The sequence below is a fragment of the Chinchilla lanigera genome, unplaced genomic scaffold, assembly GCF_000276665.1.
Source record: "Chinchilla lanigera isolate Chin_1 unplaced genomic scaffold, ChiLan1.0 scaffold00052, whole genome shotgun sequence".
Lineage (NCBI taxonomy): Eukaryota > Metazoa > Chordata > Mammalia > Rodentia > Chinchillidae > Chinchilla > Chinchilla lanigera.
Window position 1 is genome coordinate 15,225,038 of NW_004955453.1, and position 13,054 is coordinate 15,238,091.

Here is a 13,054-nt window from a genome sequence, read left to right on the forward strand (position 1 = left end):
TGGAAAGTCCCTGTGAGGCACCTGATGCCATCACATGCTGTCAGTTAACTGCTGGCAACAGCTGGGGTCTCAGCACCTAGGGTGAGTGTTTCCTTCGAGCTGCAGGGTCTCAGCCACAGCCGGCCGTTCTCACCTTGAACTTGGACCCATACAGTTTTCAGTGCGCCCCAGGGGCTGCGGCTTGTCCTGGCCATTTCCCTGTTATGGTTTGTGTGTACATGTCCCCCCAACGTCCGCAAAGCCTCATGCAGTCAGCAGGCAGGCTTCTAGAGTTTTTTTACTGTCTCATGGTTCATTAGGATTATGGGTGTGAGTGCTGGGATTATGGGCGTGAGTGCTATACCCACCCTGTACTGGGTGTAGCAGGGAGGGTAGTGTGCATACAATATAAAGGAGGGAAAGAGGCCTGCTCTTTGTGGCTCCTCCCTTTGCTTTTGTTGCTTTTGCTGTCTTCCGTTGCCATGAACTGCTGCCTTCTGCCATGTGCCACTGTGCCTTGGAGCCAGCCAAGTATGGACTGAAAGCTCCACAGACTGTGAGCTAAATAAACCTTTTCTTCCTTAATTCTGGAAGTCAGGTATTTTGTCTCAGCAATGAGAGAAAAGTAACCAAGACACACCCTCACGTCCATCATTCCTCCAGGTGTCCTGCCGGCTTTAGGTCCCACACTGGAAGCAAAGCCAACAGCCTGACACAGACTGTCTCAGCAGCTCCTGCAGTGGTGTAGGGCAGAATTCCTGTCACAGACCCCTCTTCCTCGTGGCTCTGTAACTTGGGTTGAACCCTGACCTGGACAGCTGTGCCCTCAAGAGAGAAGTTGGATTTGCTTGTCTATGAATTTTGTGTTGTGCTTGGATGTCTCATTAACTGTCCTCCTGCCAGTTTAGAGCAGAAGCAGTCTGAGCCTGCTGCCACATCTGTGTCCCTACACCTCAGCTGGCCCTGACCTCTGTCAGGACGATGGAACCCCAATACCCTCGGCTGCAGGTACCGATGAGTCTAGGAGCAGAAAAGTAGACAGATGCTACCCATGTAAGCACAGTATATAATTTCCCACCCATCCTGTCCGGTGCCTGAAAGGTCACTGTCACAAAAACCAAAGAACTGACCAAGAAGGAGCCAAACTAGGAAATTTTATTTCAGCTCTACCACTCGGCAGCCATGAAGTTTTGGCCAGGGTGCTTTGCTCAGTCCTCATTTTCCTCCCGTACCTATTGAGAGAGTTGGCCTGGGCATCCTCAGGCCTCTTGACTGCTGTTGCGTGGTGGTGGGACCCTCCTGCGGTCTGTACGTCCTGAGTTGGAATGTGACAGGTAAATTAGAGGTGCTGCTCAATGAATGACCCCCCAAAATAGACTGGAGTTGGTCTTGGGTTATAGAGCAAGAGGGCACTCATCCTGCAGAGACTGAAGATTGTGGCGGGTGGGAGGGGCATCATAAACTCGGGAGACACATAAAAGGATGGCAGCGTTAGTGTGAGTGACAAATCTCAGAAGCAGGAAGGGCAGGTGGAGAGCGGGCAGGCCTGTCAGAGAATGCTGGGCCCTTAGACAGGGGGACTGGGATGTGGGTCTAGAAAGTGGGAGGGAAGCAAGAATCAGCAACTCAAAGGCTGCTTGGGCTGGCCCTGACCTAGTGCTGGAAAACTTTCCATGAGGGACAGGGAGGGAGAAGGAGTGGGGAAAGAGGCGAGGGAGGGGGAGGGGAAGGGAGGAGGGAGAGAGTAAGAGAGAGATCCATAGCATTCACTTAAGTGCAATTCTACCTCAGGCTTGTTGGCTCCAGGATCACCACAGCCTCCTTTCTTCCCTGAAGAACCTTGTTTCCTCCAGGCCTTGTTAGAGGAGGAAAGAGCAGAGCCCTGGAATAGGAGTGAGGCTCATTTGGCCTCCTCCCTCCCGGAGTCACGTAGGCAGCTGTCTGGCCATGTCGGTGGCCTCGGTGGCCTAGCCCAGGCAGAACGCCGCTGGTCCTTCTGGCCTCTCCAGAGTGTTTGGTAAACACTCATTCCTCTGCATTTTCCCCCTGGTGAATCAGAGGAGCAGCTGAGTCACATTTGCTCTGAACTTAGTGAAGTCCCTAGTGGAGAATGAACGCGGAACCAGGGCTGGTTGGCGCTGGATGAATCCCGCTGGCTGAACACAGTGGGAAAAGCACTCTCCTGAGCTGTGAGTGGAAGTTCCCTACCCTTGAGTAGGGGCAGGGTTTCTCCTGCCTCCACACTGGCTCCTTGCGTAGTGCTGAGATTGGGGTGGTTTGGTAACTGGGGGTGTTCCGTCTCTCTCGCTTTCTTATTCCCTTAGTAAAAGCAGCCCAATCCCTCACTCCTGAGGATGAGCTCAGCCAAGGCAATGCTCTCTGTTTTAGATGCTGCTATAGCACAGCCTGCTGGGACACCTGGCCCTCCATACATATTGAAGGGATGATCAAATCCCTTGTTTTCTCTAGGTGACAGATTACAAATCATTTCCCATTCTGCACTACTGCTGTCCTGTCATGCCCTCAGTGACGGGCATGTGTGTGCTGGAAAGGAGAGGGTGCAGGGTGAGAGACTTGCAGTGGGTGCTGCTCTTGGAGGTCAGGAGAGCTTCCTGCCTTCTGGGTTCCTGGTCAGGCTGATTGGTGACCTTCCTGACCTTCCACCTCTCCTAAACCTGTCTGGGATGCTCCTGACTACTGGTTTACCCACAGATTTGAGGAGCACCGCAGGGCCCCACCACATTCTCCCCATGATGCCCGCTCAGCAGTGGGGGCTTGGGGTGGGCAGCATGAGGAACGGGAAGGCAGGTCTCCATCTTCACCCAGACCTTCTCTCTGTGAACCCAGGAACTAGCAGAAGGACTTACTTCTTTAAAGACCTTCACTGTAGGACCTCTTTGTACCCTAGCTTACCTCTAAGTATCAGTTGGAGTGTTTTTGGTGGAAGTAATGAAATAAATACCCAACTAAGACTGGTTTATTAAAAAAAGGTGTTTAATGATATTGCTTTACAAGAAATTGTAGGTAGGTGGTTAAAGTGCCTTTTTGGACTCAGATTCTTTTTTTAATTGAGGTTAAATATACATAAACATTTACTCTTTTTCTTTTTTTTGAGGTACTGGGGATAGAATCCAGGGCCTTGCAAATGCTAGGCAGAAGCTCTACCACTGAGCTATACCCCCAGCCTCTTTTTAACCTTTTAAGTACACAGTTTAGGGGCCTCTGGTGCTTTCACATTATTATACGACTCCTGTGCTGGCTACCGACAGCATCACTCCGAACTGAAATTCTTCACGCATTATACAGTGACTCTCCATTCTCCTTTCACCCCAGCTTCTGGTAACCATTATTCTCTTCTGTGTGTGGGAATTTGACTGTGCTGGGTACTTTGTGTAAGTGGAATCATACAGTATTGTCCTTTTTTAGCCTGCATATTTCACTTAGCAAAATGTTTTCAACGTTCATCCATACTGCAGCATGTACCAGTCTTTTCTTCTTACGATCAAATAATATTCCATTGTAGGTGTACATCACATTTCATTTATCCATGCATTCATTAACGAACTGTCAGACTGATTCCACCTCTATTGTTGTAAATAATGCTATGGTGTGAAAATATTTGTCTAACTCCTCACTTTCCATTCCTTTGGGTAAATGCCTAGAAGTGGAATTGCAGCATCACGTGGCATTGTGTTTAATGTTTTAAGGAAACCTGCCTTGCTGTTTTCCACAGTGGCTGTACCATCTCCTACTTCCACCAGCTATGTGGGAGAAGTCCACTGATTTCTCGACATCCTTGCTGACATTTGCTATTTTCTCTTTATTTTTCTTCTTTCAGGTAATAGCTTCTCCTGGTGGGTAAGCCATGACATCTCACTGTAGTTTTGATGTGCATATTTTAGAAAATAGACTGCTTTGGGCCTAGTAGTAGGATGGACCAACTCTATTAGTTGGTGTAATGATCATGGACAGGGGTAGAGTGCCGTGTAGTAGGCTTGGTGTGGATGAGGCCTCTGCTTTTTTCTGTAACCGCAATGGAGGGGCTACGTCACTGTGGACACCATAAACAGCCAGTGGACATGAGGCTTGGAATAGGATGCTGAAGGAAAAGAGGAACCTTGAGGGGCTATAACTTGGGCAAAGCATCTCAGAGAGTGGTGGACGTGTTCCCCGAAGAAGAGCCAACGAAGGAAGGCCGGGCCTCCTTGGGCAAGTACTCCTTGCTGACCATGCCATAAGTGACCATGATCTTGAGGAGCCCATGGCGAAACTTTTGGCCAATGAAGGCATAGATGATGGGGTTGAGGCAGCTGTGGAGGAAGCCCAGGATCTCGGTGGCCTCCAGGGCCTGGTCGATGTGATCACGGCGCTCACAGGTCTCCTCGATCCAGTGGTTCCTCATGAGAGTGTCTGCAAGCAGGACCAGGTTGTAGGGCAGCCAGCAGAGCAGGAAGACAAGCACAACAGCAAAGATGACCCTCATGGCCCGGTGCTTCTGCCCCATTTGGGCCTTAAACAGTGTGCGCAGCGTGAAGCCGTAGCAGAACAGCATGATCAGCAGTGGCAGGATGAAGCCGCAGACCTGGGGCAGGAGCCGCAGCACCATGCGCCATTTGGTCGTACTGCTCCCCAAGTCTTCATAGCAGACTGAGGTGGAGTCAGACAGGTGGACAATGCTACGGAAAAGTAACATGGGCAGGGACAGAATCAGAGATATTCCCCATACTGTCAAGCACACAAACTTGACCAAGTGCCGCTTCTGGATCAGAGTGCGTGTGGCGTGGACAATAGCCAGGTAGCGGTCCACACTGATACAGGCCAGTAGCAGGATACTGCTGTAGAAGTTGACTTCCTTCAGGAATGAGATAATCTTGCACATGACTGTGCCAAAAGTCCAGCCATTCATCTTGGAGGATGCCCAGAAGGGCAAGGTCAGGGCAAAGAGCAGGTCAGCTATGGCCAGGTTCAACAGATAGACATCAGTGACAGAGCAGGTGCTTCGGCTATGCAAGACGACCAGCATCACCAGGGAGTTTCCCAGCAGGCTCAGCAGGGACACCAGGGCATAGATTATGACTATGACATAACTATTGATTTCAAGGGCTTCCGGCTCACATGGGGCAGAATCTGACAAAATATGGGACAGATCAGTGCTGTAATGACTAAAATCACCGGTGAAGTTGTAGTCCCAGTAAAAGTCTTCCATTTTCAGGTAAATTTAAATCTTGCCTAAAGAGGAGACAGGAGGGTTACTGCAGGGTAAAATCATCCCCAATTATTACCCACACACCCAAGAAACTGCATCTGTTTATATATTACATGGAATTAATTTTTACTTCCAATTTGTAAGGGATAGAAGCAGTAAGATTATGAGACAAAATAGTACGTTTTATGAAAAGACTCCAGTTTTCTTCAATATCAGAGAGAAGTTATCATCATTTTCTGTGACACCATGATCACCCAAAATATTGATGAAACTTCCCTGTTCTGTTCCTTCCTTCCTTCCTTCCTTCCTTCCTTCCTTCCTTCCTTCCTTCCTTCCTTCCTACATTCCTACCTTCCTTCCTTCCTTCCTTCTTTCCTTCTTTTCTTTTTTTTTTGTCTTTTTAAGACAGGGTCTCGCTGTGTAGTTCAGGGTTTGCTATGTAGGTCTTGAGCTCACTTTGCAGCTCAGGCTGATTTCAGATGTGCAATACTTCTCCTGCCTCAGCCTCCCGAGTTCTGGGATTACAGGGGTGTGCCACCAAGACCAACTCTTCCTTCTTTTCTACTTTATTTATTTATTTATTTATTTATTTATGTATTTATTATACCGGGGATTGAACTTCAGGGCCTTTCAACTGAGCTACATCCCCAGCCCTTCTGAATTTTTTAAATTTTGAGACAGGGTCTCAGTAAGTCACTAAGGTGCCCAGGTTGGGTTCAAACTCACAATCTTCCTTCCTCAGCCTCCCAAAATGTTGGGGTTTCAGGCATTCACCACCATGTCTGGCTCATGCTATTTCTTTGCAAATTTTAAGACTATCCTATGACCATACTCAAATCCATAACCTAGCCTTAAATAGAATCTGTTGTTCGAGAAGAAACAGCAAGTGAAACTTTCTAGGAACCATTTCATACTCACGAGGCTGGGCACGATTTTTAAAAGATGGGTAGTGAGGATGTGGAGAAATTGGAACACTCACCCATCACTAATGGGAATGTAAAATAGCGCAACACTGGAAAACAGTTTAGCATTTGCTCAAAAAGTAAAACCATGTCACCCAGCAATTCCTATCCTAGGTATATGCACAAAAGAATTAAAAATGTATTCACACAAAAACTTATGCACAAATGTTTATAGCAGTATTTATCATAATAGTCAAAAATAGTGGGAACAAACCAAATGTTTATCAACTGATGAATGGATAATTTAAGGTGTAGACATCCAAGGGACTATATTCACCTCTAAGAAGTAATAAACCACATAAGTGAATCTTGAAGGCATTATTATATGAAATGATCAGAATAGGAAAATTAGTAGAGAGAGAAAGTAGATTAGTGCTTGCCAGGGGCTGGAGGGAGACAGGAATGTTAATGAATACAGGATTTCTCCCTGGCGTGATGAATGTGTTCTGGAATTAGTGGCAAGGGTTATATAGTCTGCTAAAATATCACTGAATTGCACACTTTATGTGAGTAACTTTTGAATTATATCTCAAGTTTAAAAAAAGATTAACCAAAGGACACAGTCTTGCAGAGGAAATACAAATATTAAAACAACAACAACAACAAAAGTCCTCGGAAGTTTTCTCTTTAGCAGATGATAGTCTCTGGCACTGTCTATCATGTGTGGCAAAAAAGAAAACTGAGTAGATTTAAGAGAAACTAAAGAAATAATGCCCTTTCCCCCTTAGAGTGATGAAATCCTAACCTTCACTTTCCTGAGAAGGTGTTACTCTCCCTGTAAGCAATGGGGCCCAGATAAATTTGTCTTCCCGCCACACAGAGACTACAGAGAGTGAAGACTGATCAGTGATGAACCCAGAAAGATGTGATGAGGAGGGCGGGGCCCTGATTGGCCAGAAGGAAGGGAGGCTGGAGGCAGGTAGTGTAGCTGGCTGAGCCAGTGTGATTGGCAAGACCTGAAAGGAGTTGCTGGCTCTGCAGTCTCACAGAAAAGAGCAAGTTTGCTCAGAGACGTAAGGTTCTGTCCAGTGAAGTCACAAGGTTGAAGATGGGTCACCTCTAAGAGTAGATGATCACTGACTGTAAAGGAACAGATGGCCCAGGAAAAGACCCACCTTTCAGAGTGGATGCAGAGCCTGGTGGGGGCAGGGGCCTTAGAGAGCAGACCGTTCAGTTATGAGCGTCAGCAGTGAGCAGCAGGGCCGGGGCGGCTGTGCAGAGCATGTCCCCAGGTGTGTCCTTGCTCTAGATAGCCCTGCTTGGATGGGCTTCATAGGGTGAGGGGGCTGACTGCAAGAATCTGGGTGAGCTCATGCTCCCAGGCCTCCAGGGTCAGCTTGAGATCCTTGGGGGGGACCATGAAGTCAGAATGGAAGGTCAGAAACTCAGAAAACAAACTGGGGCAGGATCATGACCTCTAGCCTGGGGATGGGGAGAGGGTGGCTCTTGGTGGTGTTGATTTGTATTTTAACTTACTATTACTCTAGAGGCAATGAATTGGAGGCTAAAGGGGCAAAATAAGGGAAGGGAGGCTGTACATTTGAGGTCTGTTTTGTGCCTCACCAGTAAATAATCCCCTCTGGTCCTTGCCAATTGCTGCGATTAGCCCCAGTTTGCACAGACCAAAACACAGAGAGGCTCAGCCACCAGCCTGTGATCACAGAATCTGTCACAGAGCAGTTCTCACTCAGGGAACACCTAAGGAAACCCTCTAGCTCTCCCTGTTTTTAGTTTAACTTAAAAATCACCAGTTTTACAGGGAGGCAGAGCTCTTGTAGGTGGGAGGGGGACCTAGGGATGGGAGGGAAGGGGAAGTAAAATGGCCTAGGATGTGGCGCATACATGCTCCAACTCCCCGCGATGCATGTACTTTTATGTAACACAAACATGTACTAATAAAAACGAGGATGAAAAATAAAGTCACTAGTTTTAGAGGTGATACGGCTAAGCAATGTGTTATTAGTCTCCCACTGGTGTTGCTGTAGGTGACATCCCTGACTGAAGTCACCTGTTGGGTTAGAACTCTTCTTCTGTGAAAACTTGCACACACTCTTGTATGGAGACAGCTGCGTTTTGGTTCCTTCCCCTGCTCTCCAGGGAAAGCTGCCTTTCACATCCTACTGATTAACTCCAGGATTAACTGTTCCCAGGAAAAGCAACTAAAAGGACGCAGGTCGGAAGACTTTCTAATCAGTCATTTTCTTTAGAGTCACAGAATCAGAACCTCTGACGACCCTTGGATAGCAGGAGCTTGAGCAACAGAAACACAGGCCACCTGAAGCTTGGGACTACGCTGGTGCCCCCGTGCCTTGTGCCTGAACCCCTTAAATCAAGACAGCCTTGTTTTGGAGATGAGTCCCACCCCTCCACCCCGATCCTGCTGGCTTGTTGTCAGTCAAACGCCGCCATCACTCTGTAAGTGGAAGTGATTTCCAGTTACACAGCCAGGGCTCTATGTAGGGGTAAATGGCCCACGTACATTACTTTCAGCCTACAGTACCCTTTCTAAAATAAAATCACATCTCATCTGTTAAATATACTTATAAATTAATATTAATATACTTATAATTTAAATATTAAATATAAAAATGTACATCTATTATATATACTTTTACTTTTTTTCTTACTGAAGATTGGCTCTGCATGTGCCAAGCACGTGCTCTGCTGTGAGCTCTGCTCCCACCCCTATTTTTAGGATAAGTTCTTGAGACATAACTGAGTCAACCCAGGCACAGTTCACTCCTATCACTTGCAATTTTGTGCTTTGCCATCTTATGCTAGTCCTTAGGCCCAGAATGAAAGAAGTAGCCTTTCCAGGATTGATAAACCAAACACCCTGGAACAGGGTAGCACCTGCAGACCACTCAGTTGTGTTCTCTGTGACTGCGTGGGAACTTCCTGGCTTGAGTGAAAATTTCAGCTCCTTGAAAACTCACTTCAGCAACTCCATGGGGGGAATGAGTTCTAATTAGTTAATGCTATGTAAATGGTATAGCACGTGGCATTTACAAGATCCCAAACATGTAAAGTAATCTTTTCAACACCAAACCAAATCCAGTCACTTTACAACAATTCCAGAATTCCTGCTCTCTTCAGCGGAGCCCACAAGTCCTTGCAAGTAGTGGAGGAGAGGGGAGTCCCCATTCTCTGCCCATCAAAGGAGAGAGTAGATGCCCAAGACCAGGCTGGGGGTTGAGGGTACAGAGAGAGAGAGATCCTGGGTGGTGGGAGGGAGGGGGGTCCAAGACTTACCAGGATGCTGAGCTTTTCACCTGTAGAACACCTCCAGGAGGGTAGCTGCGGCCAATGAAAGGGCGTAGTGGTGAGAACTCACTGGAGGAAGTGAGTTGTGGGTTAGATTGCTCAATTTGGGGAGGAGCTCCTGAGAGGGCTGGGTGCTTTGGTATCTCTGAATAATTAATCTCCAGATAATAATAGATAAATTGCAGTCTATGGATTCATAAAGTTTATGTTGGGAAGGAATGTGTGGCGTTTTTTAGCTAGTTTTTCCATTTCACAGAGGAGGAAACTGAGGCCCAGACAAAAGACCACAGGGATATCCCTTATCTTTGCCATGATGTCAACAGCAGGTCTGGCCCCGACTCCAGTGGCCTCCAGCTGTGGCAATGGCTTACCACTCAGCCACAGGATTCAGCTTTCACATGGTGTGTGTGTGTGTGTGTGTGTGTGTGTGTGTGTGAGAGAGAGAGAGAGAGAGAGAGAGAGAGAGAGAGAGAGAGAGAGAGAGAGAAAATGGGAGAGAGACGGAGAGAGAGAGAGACTGACAGCAGAGATGGAGCCTAAGCTTCTACTGAGCTGGACATTTTCCTCCCTGGACCTAGTGATTTTTGTCTCTTTCTGCTTCAGAATCTTCAGGACCTCACAGATGCCTGCTCCATGCCATGTCCTGTTGAGAATCCTCATTCCCATCCCAGGGTCCCCTTCCTACCCCTCTTTTTCTTTACCTCGCTCCCTCAACCTGTTCTGACCACAGGACCACCTCTGGGTGGTGGTGTTCTTTTCTGGCTTACACGCTTGATGTTATTTGAGGACCCCAGCTCTGTAGGAGCTCCTATCCCACTTTTGGGGCCAAGACCTAATTTGGAAAAAAAAAAACAAAATCCTTTTTGCTAAAAGTGAGAATCCAAGCCAGGTGTGGTGGCCCACGCCTGTAATCCCAGCATTTGGGAGGCTGAGGCAGAAGGATTGTTGTGAGTTTGAGACCAGCCTGGGCAACAAAGTGAGCTCAAGGCCAGCCTGAACTGCATAGCAAGACCCTGTCTCAAAGAGACAGAAATAAATAAATTAATTAAAATAAAAAGTGAGAACCCTACCCAAATGCAAACACATTTTTTGAAAATGTGTTGAGTGATACTAAGAATGTACTTTGTCCCATTTGTTACTTTGTTTTTTTTCTTCTGGTACCAGGAATCGAACTCATGACTTTGCACTTGCCAGGCAGGCGTTTTGCCGCTGAGCTAAATCCCCACCACCTTATTCCATTTGTTACTATGAGATAAAAGATTAACACAGGTAGAGCTAGGAACATTTTCCTGCCCCCTCCTCACACCCACCCCAAAGAACGGTGCCCCCCCATTGCTTCCTGCATCCTGGGGCCCAGAGAGCCCTCAAATCCTGGGACAGACTCACTTACATGGCCTACTCCAAGGAAAGGGCCCTTCCTACTGTTCAGCAGATATTACTCAGGATGAGTCACCTGTCTTTCCCATACCGGGGAAGAACGTAACGACACCTGGCCAGTTGATGCTAAAACCAGACTGAGGTTCATTACTGCTGGAGAGAGGCAAATGAGAGCAGAACTAGCTGAGCAACACTGGGCAAATACTTTCCCTTTCTGAGCCTCAATTGACTCTTCTGTAAAATGGGGCCGTCCATAGAATCCAACTCATTAGGCTGTGGGAGTATGAAATGAGGGGTTACCTGGAGCGTACTTGGGAAACACCCAAAGCACAGTGTTAACTTTTATGGTTGTGATCACTAATGATGGGATAGTTTATTAACAGATAACATGATGTCTCTCCTACTACATCCCCAGTGAAGGGAGATCAGCAAGCCTACTTTCAAGGCTGACTCCTTTGACCAGGAGAACAGTAGTCTTATTAATTGCAATCTTGAGTACCTACTTGGTTCTACTTTCACGGACAAAGTTTTTTTCAGAATTTGTATCTTTTAATCCTCCCGACAACCCCACTAGGTTGGCACTTTCTAAATGAGGAAATTAAGACTCCAAGAGGTTAAGCAAGTTACAGTGACACAGCGGAACTGGGGCTTAAACAGTTTTAAAAATAGTTTTTATCAGCTCTTAAGTCAATCCTATATTTTGTCCACTGTGACAAGGAGCTGGATCAGACTCAGGTTTCTGAGCTCCGTTAGGTGCTTCTCTGTTCCAGAGACCCGAGCGCTAGGATGGTGAAGAGGTTTCAGATTACACAATCTCCAACTGCCCCTTCTTGATGTTCCTTAGGTTGATTTCCTTTCCTCTGAGCCCCCTGCATGCATATATGTGCATAAAGGGAGTGAATAAAGTGCTCGGTTTCTATCTTGCTTCTGCTGCTGATAGCCAGGGTGAGAGTGGATGGCTCATCTCTCTTTGGGTCTTAGGGGCCTGTTTTGGAAAATGGGGAAACTGTTCTACCTAGCCACATGTAGCTATTTAAATATAAATCAATTAAAATAAAATAAAACTTTAGTTCCTTGATCATAGCCACATGTCCAGTGCTCAGAAGCCGCATGTGGCCAGTGGCTGCCATGTTGGCCTGTGCAGACACCGAACGTGATCATTCCTGCGGAGAGAGCTTTGTACAGCATGATCTAGGCGAAGACTCGGTGATAGCTCCAAGCTTCTGCAGTGCATCTCTCCAATTTTCCGGGGCCTCAGGGAAGGCTGAAATTTCCAAGTCCCTTCCATCGGGGTCATGTCCCCAACAGCTCTAAGACAGGTCAACTCGTTTACCTGCTGTTGTGATTGGAGTGGCCACCGACACTCTTGCTGTGACTCAAGGCTTGGTAGCTATCAGGGCTATTGGGCAGGAAGTAAGCGAGGCAGCCTTGTTGGGAAGGCTTTTGACTTGGGCTGCCAAGGGGAGAGAAGTCCAGGGGGTGGGCAGGGGAGGTGTCCCACAGACGAGCGGTGAGCTCTGATCTGGGACTCTGATCCCAGGCTAAGTTCCCACCTGGTAGTTCTGAGATGAGCCCTGGAGTGTTCACACCTTCCTGCCTGCCAGTGTGGAGGTGGAGGCTTGCTTCTCTGAGCACTGGGAGCCTGTACCTCCTTTTAACAAGGAAGATGTTCCGGCCCCCCAGCCCTCCAAATGACTTACCTAAACTTGCACGTGCAGGCTCTTCCTCTCTCACAGGGGCAGCATGGGAAGTGTTCCTTGTGTTTCTTTGGAGCCCTCGCCCCTGGCTGGGAGGCCCACTGCCTCCCCATCCTTGAGATCCTGCCTCCTGGCCTGTCTGTCCCTCAACTGGCTCTTTCCCTTCTACCCTGAGCTCGCTTGTATCTTCCTCACCTTCTCTCTGTTCTGGGACCCTTTTAGTTTCTATGCTGCTGTATCCCCCTTGTCACAGGCAAACTTACTGAAAAAGCAGGCCAACACAGCTGCTGTCCCCACTTCCTGACTTTCTGCTTCTTGCCCAGAAACACACTGCCACTGGCTTCCTTCCTACTGCCCCACAGAAATAACTTTTGCCTCAGTTAACAATAATTACTGGGTTGCTAAACTTAGCAGACGCTTTTCTTCAACAAAACTGTTTTAATATTATAAAAATAAAACATGCATTTTGGGATCAATGCATGCAAAACAAAGGCATGTAAGGTAAACCTTGAAATTCTCACTTCCCTTTTCCTTCTCTGCTCATCTATATCTTTCCCCCAAGGCAACTA

At 47.4% G+C, this 13,054-nt stretch overlaps 1 protein-coding gene and 1 long non-coding RNA gene across 2 annotated transcripts; both read right to left on the bottom strand.

Moving 5' to 3' along the window:
* Positions 1-1,113: 1,113 nt before the first annotated feature.
* Positions 1,114-1,993, bottom strand: LOC106149801. Its single transcript, XR_001236206.1, has 2 exons — positions 1,766-1,993; positions 1,114-1,294 (listed from the first exon to the last, which is right to left on the bottom strand). It is a non-coding gene; the product is annotated as an uncharacterized LOC106149801 (long non-coding RNA).
* A 959-nt stretch (positions 1,994-2,952) lies between these two features.
* Positions 2,953-9,481, bottom strand: LOC102016559 (C-X-C chemokine receptor type 2). Its single transcript, XM_005395667.2, has 2 exons — positions 9,400-9,481; positions 2,953-5,208 (listed from the first exon to the last, which is right to left on the bottom strand). Exon 2 carries the CDS (start codon positions 5,183-5,185, stop codon positions 4,127-4,129), a length of 1,059 nt encoding a protein of 352 aa, XP_005395724.1. The 5' UTR covers positions 5,186-5,208; positions 9,400-9,481; the 3' UTR covers positions 2,953-4,126.
* Between the last annotated feature and the right edge of the window lie 3,573 nt (positions 9,482-13,054).